At 35.7% G+C, this 13,814-nt stretch overlaps 3 protein-coding genes across 3 annotated transcripts in view; 2 read left to right on the top strand and 1 right to left on the bottom strand.

Annotated features, from left to right (window-relative positions):
* Nucleotides 1-456: 456 nt before the first annotated feature.
* Nucleotides 457-5,628, bottom strand: LOC103479911 (poly(U)-specific endoribonuclease-C-like). The gene is made up of 7 exons (XM_017309961.1): nt 5,539-5,628; nt 4,012-4,111; nt 3,396-3,507; nt 3,195-3,316; nt 2,693-2,805; nt 1,912-2,065; nt 457-1,184 (listed from the first exon to the last, which is right to left on the bottom strand). Exons 1-7 carry the CDS (start codon nt 5,547-5,549, stop codon nt 924-926), a joined length of 873 nt encoding a protein of 290 aa, XP_017165450.1. The 5' UTR covers nt 5,550-5,628; the 3' UTR covers nt 457-923.
* A 668-nt stretch (nt 5,629-6,296) lies between these two features.
* Nucleotides 6,297-11,904, top strand: pak1ip1 (PAK1 interacting protein 1). Its single transcript, XM_008434611.2, has 10 exons — nt 6,297-6,615; nt 7,482-7,644; nt 7,763-7,883; nt 7,961-8,035; nt 8,867-8,919; nt 9,020-9,165; nt 9,971-10,068; nt 10,634-10,733; nt 11,520-11,646; nt 11,762-11,904. The coding sequence occupies exons 1-10, from the start codon at nt 6,538-6,540 to the stop codon at nt 11,884-11,886; spliced, it is 1,086 nt and encodes a 361-aa protein (XP_008432833.1). The 5' UTR covers nt 6,297-6,537; the 3' UTR covers nt 11,887-11,904.
* Nucleotides 11,905-12,483: 579 nt separating this feature from the next.
* LOC103479909 (transmembrane protein 14C-like) overlaps nt 12,484-13,814 on the top strand; it is a 2,963-nt gene continuing 1,632 nt past the window's right edge. The window contains exon 1 of the mRNA XM_008434610.2: nt 12,484-12,838. Coding sequence (XP_008432832.1) covers nt 12,769-12,838 — 70 coding nt within the window. The 5' untranslated portion in view covers nt 12,484-12,768. The remainder of the gene's footprint in view (nt 12,839-13,814) is intronic.

Genomic DNA, 13,814 nt, shown 5'->3' with positions numbered 1-13,814 from the left:
ATAATTAAAGATTACAGTTAACCAAAAAAAATTACTTTGTGAATACCACCACAGAGGACTAATTAAAAAAAGATTTAACAGATACGTACAACAGTTGTCCAGCAGACAGGCATTGCTGCCACTATTTCCACCCTCAATAAAGCCATTAAATCTATTTGTATTCAAACACAACAAAGAAAAGTTGGAAAACAGAAAAAAATGAGAAAAAGGTTAACAGTGTCTAAGGTGCAAGGTATCAGAATGTGTGGCATTTCCATATAGTTTATAAAAACCATGTTACACCCTTTTTTTGTTCCATTAAGATGACATTGTTTAAAAACAGAGCCAATTTTTCAAAAATGTAAAACTGAAGAGACCACGTCTACCATGTTCTTCAAAATCCATTAGGTGGATATTTAAAAATAAAAATATATATATTTCAATAAAGCAAAACAAAAAATGCTTCAGAGTCAGACGTACCAAAACAAATAAAGAAAGGTTTATTCAATGAAAATACACAGCCAGCTTTTACTAGTAAACAAGCAGATTACATTATTTTCTAAAATACTGTAGACAAAACTAACCACTAGGAAACTGCAGATGAAAGTCATAATCTCTTTGCAAACATCAGTATTTTTCAAAAAGTAACCTTTCTGGCTTAAAGATTCTTAAAAGTTGAGTACAAATAAGAGTAATAACAAATACATATCCTGTAATGTCCCGACCCCACTAAGGGACAAGGGTGCAAGAAAATGGATGGATGGATGGATATCCTGTAATGGGTGGCAGCATATGACACAAATGTGATTGCTATATTTAATCCTTCATTTTCAGTCAACGTCTGGTTAAGAGATATTTAAGGCGTGGGTTTTAGTGAACGTAAAACAACCTGCTCCATGATTAGAGTGTAATATAGCAGAATTTCTTTCAGCATGGCCGTAACATTACAAATCTCTGTTGTTGCTGCTGAGCAGTTTGGGGAAGGACGTGCCGATGGAGCGGCCCTGCCGATAGACCACCAGCTCCAGCACGTACTCGTCCACCTTCACCACCACTGACGTCATCTTCTCAGTCGACATGAGGAAGATGATGGTGAACAGAGCGACCTCAAACTCTGGGCTAACGCCAATGAAGGAGCCTCCAACCGGCTTCACCAAACCTTTCCAGCTGAACTGCAAGTTTAGGACATGGTCATCCTCATCAGGCTGAAAAAAAAAAACAGAATATGGTTTAATGGATCTTAAAGTTGACCACTATGCTTTCTGAAACAAGTTAGGGTTATACAAAATAATGTTAATTTGCAAAAATTCATTCTTAGATAATGAGATTTTAGTCTGATCAGTTCTGCTTATTAACTGTTTTAGGGCCTCCTGTCACTTTAAATCCAAACAACCTGCTGCTGGCCACACCCCCAAACTCACTCTCAATGTGAAAATAGCTGCAAATGGATGTGCAATTACACAACCATACATCTTTGAAAAGCAGAACTGGAGCCTCCTGCACAACCAAAAAGAAAGCAGCAAGTGGTTTCTGAATGGTAAGTCAACAACAAAACACTTGTCTTTTCCAGAAGCCATTGTACAGCGCATACAGCGGTAAAACCAGCTGATCAAAAATGCTGGAGCTCAGCTTGGGTTGCTAAGTAACGGGGTTGGGCTCGTCTGGGGTTGCTAGGAAACGACTTTAAGAGGAAGTTTTTGAAACAGCTCATTTTCCAAACACCAAAAAATATCAACTTATTGCCCAGAAACAACTGGGTGTCTTTTTAAGGTCTTGGCTGTTTGTTAGAAGCAATAGAAAACCCAAATGGAAGTATAAAAATGTCCAAAATGTGAATTTTGCGTGATGGTTACCTTTAAAACTTGTCTAGATGTTTTATACTGATAAGTCTCCTTTTCCTAACTGAACAGGAAACCAGTGTGATGTTCTTACCGTGTCTTTGTTGTCTCTTGCTTTGTAGCCTTTGTAGTCCACATGGCCGTGCTTCTCCTGAAGGTAGAACTGCACCCAGTTGTGCAGACCCATGATCTCATGGCCATATTTGGTCTCTCCAACAAACACATGTTCGAAGCCACAAGAATCCTCTCTGAAACAATAAAGAGTGCATTTGTTTCTTCACTAATTAAATTAGATTTTTAAAACATTTCAAAAGTTATTTCCCCCTAACAAGTTTGCATTGTGGAGTAACAGTAGCACCACGTACAATATATCTGTCAGCTTCCTAATCAGTAAACTAAACAACTTACGTTCAGTAGTGTATAGCTAATGCTAATGCTAATGCTAATGCTAATGCTAATGCGTGTTTAGAGTCCCCGCCGTTGTTTGAAAAGCGGTGTGGGTTGGAGTCCCCCCTCTTTTTTTATTTTGGCAGGAAATGTAATGTTTTTGATTGTTGATTCTATGTTGCATGACTCTGTGTTTTTGTGTTTAATGATGTAAAGCACTTTGAAATGCCTTGCTGCTGAAATGTGCTATACAAATAAAATCTGATTGCTTGATCGATTGATTGATTGAGGAGATATTTTTTTTGTTTAGTGACTTTGCTAACTTTTGAAAACATTTAGCACACTTAGCCTTTTTTCTGGATAAATTCTAAAGCGCCAGTTTACTTTGCTGTTTGGTAAGCTTTCAGATGAGCAAAACTTCACATCTTACAATAAATATATTTTTTTAACTATTAAAAATATTCCCCTGCTGTCAGAGCAACACTCACCCTCCACTCCTGTCTCTGTGGTAGAGACGAAACCAGATGTCGTACAGCTGTCTCTTGAACTGTCCGCGGTCCGCGGGCGACTGGCCTTTCTTTATCAGATAGTTGTGAGCATACTACGAGTTGAAAAGCAAAATTTATCATAATTACTTTTTTTTAAATGTGTGAAAACTACCATCAGATTTTCACTTTTTGATTTTGTACAGAGCTAATTTGCTCTGGACATTCCTATCAATTTATTTGTTGCTGCATCTAAATAAGAACAATACTTCACACTTTGCCATGTGATAAAAAGTGAAAAAATGTCAACTGTTTTGAATAGTTTTGAAATCAAAATCTAACAGTACAGTCTCACATTAAGAATCTGCTTTTTGGTCTGATTATTAGCTGGTATTTTTAGCATAACATCCATCTGAACAGTGTTGGTACAAGGCGGAACAATATTTATGTGTTTTTGGTAATGGGAGCTTGTACCAGTAACAGGTCAGCTCCAAAGCTTTTGTACCTTCATGAGCTCAGTCTTCATGATGGAGTCAATAAAGAGTCGATTCTCTTGAAGCTCCTCTGAAGTGACTGTCTCTGACACGCCTGTAGACATCTCATAGTTGTCCAGCAAGTTGATGAAATCTGAAGTTACAAGCATAAACATCAGATGTGGTAAAAGCAAGGTTCTAGAAAACCAAAATGATGTTAAACTGATGCTTACGAGCAAACGTCTCAATGTTTTTCAGCTTTCCCTCATCAACGTATGAAAAGAGAGGAGCGTGAGCCTGATCTCTGGCGTAGTTACTGCCCTGCGCCACATAACCCGCTCTGCCCTGAAGACAGAAAGAATCAGAATATGGTAAGCAAATAGAGCTTGTCATTACACACAATTAGAGCTGAAACCATTAATTGTGATTAATCGATGTTGAAATAATYGTCAACTAATTTAGTAGTCAATTAATCGTTGACTGGATTACACAGACTCGAAAAAGGCCATTTGCTGAAATACACCACATTCAGAGCAGTAATTGAAACTGTACAAGATAGATATACATTTTGCATTTAAGATAAATTTAAGATAAATTTACATCTCTGTAAATTTGTTCTATTAAGAACTCTCCAAATCGCAGGTTTAGCTTCACTTGGTTCAAATTCTGTTAATAATAAATCTCATATTAAGCACCTTTTGCTATTAAATTATTTAGTTAATCAAAAAAAACTTATTTATTGATGTYAAGTCAAGCAGAAAGGACTGAGCTTTTCATGTGTTAATGTTAGAAGTTAATCTAAGTTCTCTTCCAGGTAGGTTTGCATCTATTGCAACATGCAGGACTGACCTGAAGGGAAATTTTGTAGTCAGTTCCCGGCTTCAGACGGTTTGTGTCCAGTTGCCAGAGTTTATTCAGCACCTCAGTCAGGTCCCGGTTAGCCTGTCGACTGTTGGGGGAAAAGCAAAGACAACTGATGAATCACGAGTTGAAGAAGCAGGCAAGATCAATAAGACACACACRTGTCAAGAGTTCATTTCTGTTAAAACTTAGAGAGAAGATCCAGCTWCTCCATGTGTTGGAGAGAGAAACTATATGAACAAACACAACATATGAGTTGGCCCTCATAACACCAGTTTTTTCTATTGCATTTTAATTGTCAAATAAGATATGCTTTAAGATTAAAGATCACTTTTATCACATGGAGTTCCACACRGTGTTAACTCAGGAGGACAGACATCATGCAGTACTCTGTGCTGGTCTGTCACATAAAATCCCCAATAAAATACACAGATTTTTGTGRCTGTAACCTAAGAAACCTTCAAGGGYTWTGAAGACGGTTGCAAGRTGATGTAGTTTCAGTTTTCAAGTTGTGTATCACAACAGGTGAGCAGGTGTGGCTCACCTTTAGTGACAATRGTGTTGAGTTYCTCAGTAAAAGGGAAAATGGTGGGAGAAAAAAAGAAAAGTTGCATGACCATATCARCCTCTGCAGCTTTTATGGTAATAAAGATGGATGTGCTGTAACCTTGGAGCCGWTAGTGATAAAGAGGAAGTCTGTTTTGGCTTTATTTTCATAGATACAGACATTYGGTTTTAGGTAATCCCCCGCCAWTTTTTTTATTTYCCAAACTCTRTTTCAGACTTTGYAGACACCTGGTGTAATAAGCTTTCATCTAATTTTCAGGTRAATGCTTTTTGCAGAAAATCCTGTCTATTYCCAAGAACTTCGTGTTGCTTTTTTCTTGGAACAATATAATGACAGAGTGGAAAACAAACAGGTGTGTCACATGGGAAATCCTTCTGCAGTCTTTCGGGAGCTTTTTCTCTCTCTCTTAGAAACAGTAGATGAAAACTAAAAACTGTGTACTAAAACCACACCCTCACTGTCATGTAGGATCTGCACATGGTGAGTAAGAACCAAATGACAGGAAGGGGCACAGGAACTCCTCTGTTCTTTCTTTAGATYTGAAAATATCAGCAGAAACTATAAAATCAACCACGTCCTGTTTGCTGTGTTGTATAATTTCGCCCACTAATCAGTACCAGACCCTGCAGCAGTAACATCCACAACTAATCCTCATTCCTGCATAAAATCTCCACATATTTACAGCTTTAAAACTACACTCTGTACTTAGAGCAAATTTTWGTTGTGAAAAGAAAGATACTGTTGGACTTGAGAGGAAAATGTRCGATTAAAACCAAGAAAAAGTTTCATCTTACAGCGTTATTACTACATGTCTACATTAAACACTTTTGAAGGTATAGGTTTTGTACCCGGAAGTATCTCAAAATGTTGGAGAAACTAACATTTAGCAGAAACTAAAGGGAAAACAAAGCGAAAAACAAAAATGAAAGTTTGGAGTMAATGCTTACCCACTGGCCATGGTTTCTTTTAGTGAAAAAAATACCTCCTGACTTCTTCTGACACCTTCTCATTAAACTACGGGGGAACAGTTATCTGAGGTGTCAATCTTGACGTTTCCAAAAACATTAGCCAATCACAATGCCCCTCCCATCATCTACGTAATCAGATGGGCGGGTCTATTTCTGACTCAGAGGTGAAGTTAGGAGAGAGAGTAGTGGGATTTTCCACGTTTTTGGTGCTCTTCTGTAACAGTTGCGAATCTTTYTAGTACGCTAACAAGACTATTTTTTGAACGTATGTAATGGCATTAAGTTTAAATTTAAAATAGTAAAAAGAAATCGATTGTATAAACAAACCAAATGTATATTGCTTGATTTTATGGGTTCTTCATTTATACTTTTTCACATCTTGTCATGGTAGAAACACGGCAATAGTACTTMATTTATCCAGGACTTTCCAGCATTAAATTATTTTAGAAAATTAGAATAAAACTCAAAATACATTTCACATAATTTACACTTCAAATTTATTCAAAGCTGATCTTTTCTTTTCAATAAATCAATTTAGGCTTGCTTAAGTAATCCACAGTCATTATTCACCGTTAGCCGTTATTGTGCAGTTTAAATAAACTTTTAAATAAGTTTTTTTGCCTTAATTTTAATTACATTTGGCCAATGGTGAAAACATGGACAAGCAACAAACAAACTTTTATTTTGAAAACCCYCGCCAAGCGGAAGGAATCATGCGCAGCGCATGCGCATTTTCGCCACACGTTGTTTTGTAGTCATAAACGTGTGGCTTAAAAAAATAGTCACGTATGCCATTTTTTAGTGGGTAAAATTAGATTCTTGATGAATTGTCGTTCCTTCCGTACTTAATGTAGGTGTCACTGTGKAATTTAACGAGTTGTCACTTGAATCTGGTGGCATATATCTGAGTCGAGAACGTTATAGAAACCGGATTAGCTTGCTAGCTCATTCCTCTTGTTGGTAACTGGCAGCAGCAGCATGGCAGCGGTGCTGGAGCTCATCGCTGGCAGCTATGAGCAAATTACTTTCGGATACCGAGTAAAAACTGGGGGAAACGTGAGTAGGCTTGAGATTTTGTGACTGCAGGAAAATGTTACTATTCTCCTTTTAAATATGCACTGTACGATCTTTTTCAGTATTATTATTTCCTTAACAATCTATGCTTTTGTTACATTTATTCTTAATTATTTCAAACGTGGAGAAGTCAAAGCGAGGCTTTAAAACCTAGGGAGACTACACCAACTGTTAAACATGGTAATAGCAGAGTAATGCTGTGGGATCAAACCAGCTGTGTTGAGTAGAGAAATTGTAAACTGGTCACCTATGCWCTGATCCATGTTTTCAGACAGTCATATAATAAATCAAAATTTGTTAATAACACTCATTGTAAGCACGTTTGGAAGAAGTGAGAGTTTTTAAGTACCGTCTCCCATATAGTAATGGTAGCATAATGCTGTGGGACTGAGTTGTTACTWCTGGTGATGTATGAAACAATCTGGAAGGAACAAATCTTTAAATTCATCTCAAATCAACAGCCAGATGGATCTATGGAAATTATTGATACTTCATGCACGATGAAGTGTTTATCAGTGTTTTGATGATTTTAAAATAGCAAATAGTAGTTGCTACATGTTAAGATAAATAAATACTGTTGTGAATAAGCAGTAGAGAAGAATAACATGGGTAAAAGCTTTCTAGTCTTAGTGAAACAATTTTAAATTGTGATGTGCTACAAAAAAATATTTTTGTTTTGGTTTATCATGGTTTTTTTTTTTTTATTGTGTCTTTACTAATTTCTTGTAATTTGTACCTGTTGTTGGAGAATTCAACATTAAGATTTCACAAGATTTCACAAAGTGATGTTTCCCTTGTTTGTTTGTTTGTTTGTTTGTTTGTTTGTTTGTTTGTTTGTTTGAATGCAGGACTGGACAGCCAAACCTGACTTTACACATCACGCTCACACAGCTTCAGTATCAGCTGTGGCGGCCAGCGAGAGGTTTGTGGTTACGGGAAGCAAAGATGAAACTATACAGTTATACGACATGCAGAAGAGAACAGAACATGGRGCTCTGCTGCATCATGAAGGTGTGAGCAGCTTATTTTAGATTGTCTGMAGCCAGAAAAATRTATTRATTTTAGTTYTATTTTGCATRAAATTATAATTGATAATAAATTTCTTTGTTGTGACTCTTTTGCTCCACAGGTACCATCACTTGCCTGGAGTTCTATGGTTCGTCCCACTTGCTGAGTGGAGGGGAAGACGGGCTCCTGTGTGTGTGGAGCACAAAGAAGTGGGAGTGCATGACGAGCATCAAAGCTCATAAGTGAGTGTGACACTCCCACAGTTTGGCTGCAGTTGTCTGTTGTGAATGAAGATCCTGATTCGTCTCGTTTTCCTCAGAGGTCACGTCACTTCGCTCTCTGTCCATCCGTCGGGTAAACTAGCGCTATCGGTCGGGACGGACAAGACTCTGAGGTAAAACTCGCAGYTCACATGAGGTTTTACTAATAGCTTCCCGACGCAGGCTGGAAAATTTTGACAATCTTTTTGGTTCTGGATAGTTGAGTATGTTTGAGAAGGGAATATTTTCCAAACTTTTTTCTGTGTCCTATTGTTTTAAATTCCTTGCCATTTGTTTATCCATCCATCCCTCTTTTTCTTGATTACCTCTGTCAATCGATCTATAAGCAATAAATCAATTAATCGCATGATAAGTTAGAACAAACGCAATAATTTCCGTCTGCATGATTTAGGATTTTTTTTGTTCTGGTTCTTTGGTTTCATCTAGCCTGTTTTTGGAAGGACAATTTTGTTTACAGAGACTTTGTAGTTAATTTTATTTGTTGCTTCTGTTGCTTTGTTTATTTATTTTGGATATATAAAATGTCTTCCAGTTTCAGTGTTAAATGATCATTAGAACTTAAAGCTGACTGATCTTTGAGAATGTGTCGTTACATTATGAGAACTTGTAAATGGTCTCAGAACAACAATATTATCATTTATCACAATAACTTCTTGAACAATTTATCATCCAGCTACATTTGTTATTGTGACGAGTCTAAATCCAACATCCTTTTATCTACCCACTCACCTATAAAATTCTATTTATATTCATTTAAATTTAAAGCCTAACCTCTGCAGAAAAAATGATTGTGGACATTTGTAGTTTAACAGTAACAGAAAAAGTGAGCTGAGAACTCTGAAAGTTTGAGTGGAAGAGTGTTTAGAAAATGTGTACTAACACTTCACTTAGTCTCTTTATTTAAAGAAAAAGAAAAACCTAGTGTGTCYTTTTTATCTTTAAAGAACCTGGAATCTCATCAATGGCAGGTCGGCTTTTATCAAAAACATCAAACAGAGTGAGTATAACTTTCATTTAGATGAAAATAAAAACAGCTTTGGATTTCTCTTGTGATGCAGGGATGATATTAAGCCTTTTGTTTTTATATTTTTTCTCAGATGCACACATTGTCAGATGGTCTGCAGAWGGCGACAGATATGTGGTGGTGGTGGAYGACAAAATTGATATCTACAAGCTGGAGACGGCGTCTGTAACGGGAACGATCGCAAGCCCGAAGAGGATCTCATCTGTAAAATTCTTAAACGTGAGTTTTCACACCAAGACTCTGTATTATGAATGAATGAAAAGAATCAAACGCTAAGGAGTAGCTGTGTTTTTTTTTTTAATTTTATTTTATTTTTAGTTCTTCTTTGGACCGTGGCTGATTTTTCACACATTTTCAGTCTGGTTTGTTATAGGATATTGCTCARCATTTTCTTTTGAAAAATGAAAAAATTAAAAATCTCAAAAAGGAATACAATATTCTCCTTCTTCTGACCTGACAAGGGATTGAAACACTCTTTTGAAACAAATATAATACTGTAAAAACACTGTTCAATTTAACTATTTTCTTATGGCTGGACTGAAAAACTATCACAATATAAGGCTTTCATATCAGTCTATCAATAGTTATTGATTAGTTATTTGTTTAAATATATGAAATAACGATAAGCCTTTCCTGTTTTATCCACAGTTTTCACTCCATGCTGTTGTTTTTTATTTTTAAGCAGTTATGAGGCACCGAATCTACTGCTGTTAGTTACTCAGCAGGCCGTTGCTAGGTAACCAAAGAGTGAGTGAGTTGCTAGGTAACCAAAGAGTGAGTGAGTTGCTAGGTAACCAAAGAGTGAGTGAGTTGCTAGGTAACCAAAGAGTGAGTGAGTTAGTTTATTCCACCAACTTTTCTTAGCTGTGTCAGGAGAGGTTGAGCAGCTAAAGTTTTTCCTCTGCCTAAATCCCCCAGAATGCTTTGCGGTTCCCTGAAATTATTGAATATTTCTATTGATATTGGTCACATGTCGATATATATATATAGTTAGCTCTGGTTCTGAACCTTGTTTGTCTTTCAGAACTCTGTCCTGGCCGTCGCAGGAGACGATGAAACCGTGAGGTTCTGTGATGTGGAAAAAGCTAAATGGGTTTGTGAGTTTAAGGCTCATGAAACGAGGTACATTTCTTGAGAATCTCCTGAAATAATTGACCAGCAGTGCATTAAATCATACACTGTGACATGATTTATTAGCAGGTTTATTGTTATTGTGATATTTCTCAGTGCGACAGGCTTGTCCTGATGGTTATACGTAACATCTCCCCTAATATCTTCATCATAACATAAATTGATTTAGATTTTAAAATACCAGTAGTTGCATTCATGCAAGATAATTATTTTTACTTGAAAATAGAGATGGGTATCTCTCAGAATGTCACATTTAGAAAACTTTTTTTTTCCATATAAGCCTTTAATTGAAACATGTTTAAGATATTTATAACTTTCTGTATTATTAATGGAAATAAGTCTTTATTGGCATTACCGCAATCATAACCTCCACTAATTTTCTGTCAGATCCAAGTCAGGGCTCAGTTTGGTCAGCTCAGTTTGAAGAAAAACATTGGTAAAATTAGAAGATAATGTTAAACTATAATCTACCAGGGTTATAAATAACTTTAGGCTAAATTTTTCTGACTGAAAAACAAGTGCTCTCAGTTATTGTTGCATCTCTTTGTGGTTTCAGAGTAAAAGCAGTCGACAGTTTGATTGTGGATGATTACTGCGTGCTTTTAACAGCTTCAAATGATGGTTTCATCAAAATGTGGAAACTCCATCTGAAAGAGGTATGTCTTTGTTATTTTGACACCATAAATCAATATCTGTGGTTAATAACACTATTGGGCAGTTGTTGCTGAATTTACTGTGGATGGGATGGGTGAAAAAAACTTAAAATAAATTGGATCTTTTATGGTAGTAACATTATTTCACACTATTTTTTGGAAATTGCAACCATTATTTTTGGTATATTTATTTGGTTAATTTAATCAGATTTTCTAAAACTTGTAGTTATTACTCTTAAGACTTTTTGTTTCACTTGGTACAAATATAATGACCTACTAACAATATTTATTTACGTATTTTATTACTCTGACCCCATTTCTTTTAGTTCAGTAAAGAGAGAAAAACATGCCATTCAAGTAAGGTGGATGTTTTAATTTTCATAAATCGAGAAAAGATTACAAGAAAATAGCTTCCCAACTTCAAATTTCTACATCCTCCAACAGCCTTGGGAATGTCGTTAATGTAAAAACCATCATAAACATTGATTTAGTTTAAAATACCTAAACTAAAAATGAGTCAACTTCAGGTCTTTTAATAGAAAAAATACATAATTACAGTTCACCAAATATAGGTCCAACCATCTTCCATTAGACCAAGTCCTATAGAGAAGCTGGGGTGAGCCACAGAAAACAGTGCAGGAAGTCTCTCTACGTGTTTCAACTTTGTGAAATTGTATATTATTGGTGTCTTATTGGTAAAAGTGGGTCTGACAAAGTATTAAAGAAAGGAGTGCTAATGTAAACGGTTTGATAAATATATTTTATATGACTATTTCTGCTGGTGATCAGGAGCTGGAGCCTCCTGTTCTACTGGGGGAAGTGAACACAACAGCTAGACTGACGTGCCTCGCCGTATGGAGACCTTCGTCAGTGCAGCCGATATCTGATGGTCCGTCTAAAGCAACAACATCTGAAGGTGGAGTCCAGCTTTCATCTCACTTTATGGACTACTTATTATTAATACTTAAACATGATGACATGGGTTAATTCAATTGATTAAATAATATTTTTTTCTCCATCACTGTCCTCAGAACTTGCTCAGGAACTTGCCAAGAAGAAGAGAGCCCGAGCGATAGCAGAAAAAGTAATTGTAGAGGACGAGAGCAAACCCAAAAAGAAGAAGAAAAGTGGCGGAAAAAAGACTGTCAAGCAATAAAAAATATTCTTAACTCATTCATGCTTTTATGTCAACTTACTGTGCCATACAAATATTTGCATTTTGAAGTTTTCAGATTTAGTTAGATTTCATGTGGATATTTTATTCTTTTTCTGTTTTAATTTTTGTGATTAAAGTTATACTTATTTTTGGTACCTACACACAACCACCACCTTTCTTTATAAATGTAAACACATTTTGTAGCAATATATTTTAATTATAATATTGATTTAGACTTTGTACAAGATTAGTTTCTGAACGAATGAAATCAGTGAGATCTCTTATTTTGAAAGTTAACTTCCGTTGAGGCGGAAGTGCTTGCCAAATATTTAGTTTATGAAGCTTTTCTTGTAATTAAAGTTTCTACGAGGTTTTACGTTGCTGATTCTAAACTTACGTCAGTTTGTTAACTTTAATAAATCAAAATTTACGTTTACGTTTAACTGAGTGCATTTCTCATCTTTTATTTTGAAGGCGCCGGACGTTTCAAAGGAAGCCGTCCAGAGCTTTCATAAGCTCTGGACAATTTGCTTAGAATATGTTCAACATTAATTTATTTGGTTTTTAATTTAATATTTTATAAAAATCCAAGTTTTGAACGAAGTTTACAGTTACGGAATTAGTTCAATCTGTCAGCTCTTATTTCGAAAGCGACCAACTTCCGTTTAGGCGGAAGTGTTTTGAAACAATGAACTAGTCAAGAATTCGGTGCAATAGTACGTGTTCTAAGCGTTTTTACTCATTTTGTTTAAAACTAAGGACAGTTTGCGATTAAAAACAAACTAAACTGTCTTTATACAAAATTAGTTTATACAAGATTATCACAAACCTTGTAAGGTTTTGTTTCTCGGTCAGGATTAGCTGCTTAAAAGGCTGGACTTCATGGACTGGATTGGCTTCGGCTATGCTCTGTTTGTATCAGCAGGAGGAGTTATAGGTTATGCTAAAGCAGGTATGCTCGTTAAAATATGTATATTAACAGACTGAGATTTTGTTGGTAGGGGAAATAAGTTCAGAAATACGGCCGGCTTTGGAAATAGTTTAAACCTCATGTGCTGTTACTGTCTTGAAGTACAAAATTGGTGAAAATAAACTAGTTTAAACTTCAAGTTTAACGAGGGAAGTCATCAAAACTCAACAAAATCTTGCTTTCCCTTTTAATCTGTAAAAACGGTTATGATTAATAGTTCTCCAGTCTTACAAGAACATGAAAACACCTACAGACGCAAAACCCGAAGTTTTAAATCCACCCTTAATATCTTATTTCCCCTCCAATTGTAATTTTTTCTGTAGCAAATTTTTTACTTTTCAAAATCTGAAATTTCTTTGCTATTTCTAGAAAATTTAATTTTTTTTTTCAGAAACGTACTCCCTTTTTTCCCCTTTACAACAACACTAATACGCCATTGTAGAATCTTCTCAGTAGTCCCAAAATTGATCCACGAATGAACTTAGGATTCATCCTGGCCTGGCAGAATGAAACATGTAAAACCTTTGCAGAGCATTCTGGATTATTATTTTAATCCAGAATAGAAAGAAAGATTTGCAACAAAAATGTAACAAAATTACTTTATGTTTCGGCTTTCTCTTAATTTTAACTTGTGTAAATCTTACTCAATGCTTGATCACTAGGATGAGTAATAACTACTTAAAAAAAAAAAGAAAAATCACTTCAAGGAGACATTTTACAGCACCATACTTTTTACTTCTATTCAAGTAAATTCAGTTCATAGCGTCAGTTCTCAATACGTCAAACCAAATATGACAATTTATTTTATTTAAAGCAGGGACAATCTACAGTATACATTAACCATAAGAGGAGAGATACACTGTATCCAGTTATAGCTCTAAGTGGTTCTTGACCCAGGTGATTCAATATTTTAAAAGAAAAATACACAAAATTAGCTGGATGCTGTTCGATATATATA

The sequence above is a fragment of the Poecilia reticulata genome, linkage group LG17 (genome assembly GCF_000633615.1).
Source record: "Poecilia reticulata strain Guanapo linkage group LG17, Guppy_female_1.0+MT, whole genome shotgun sequence".
NCBI classification, from domain to species: Eukaryota; Metazoa; Chordata; class Actinopteri; order Cyprinodontiformes; family Poeciliidae; genus Poecilia; species Poecilia reticulata.
The sequence above is the reverse complement of the archived record's forward strand: the minus strand, read 5'-3'. Positions and strand labels throughout refer to the sequence as shown.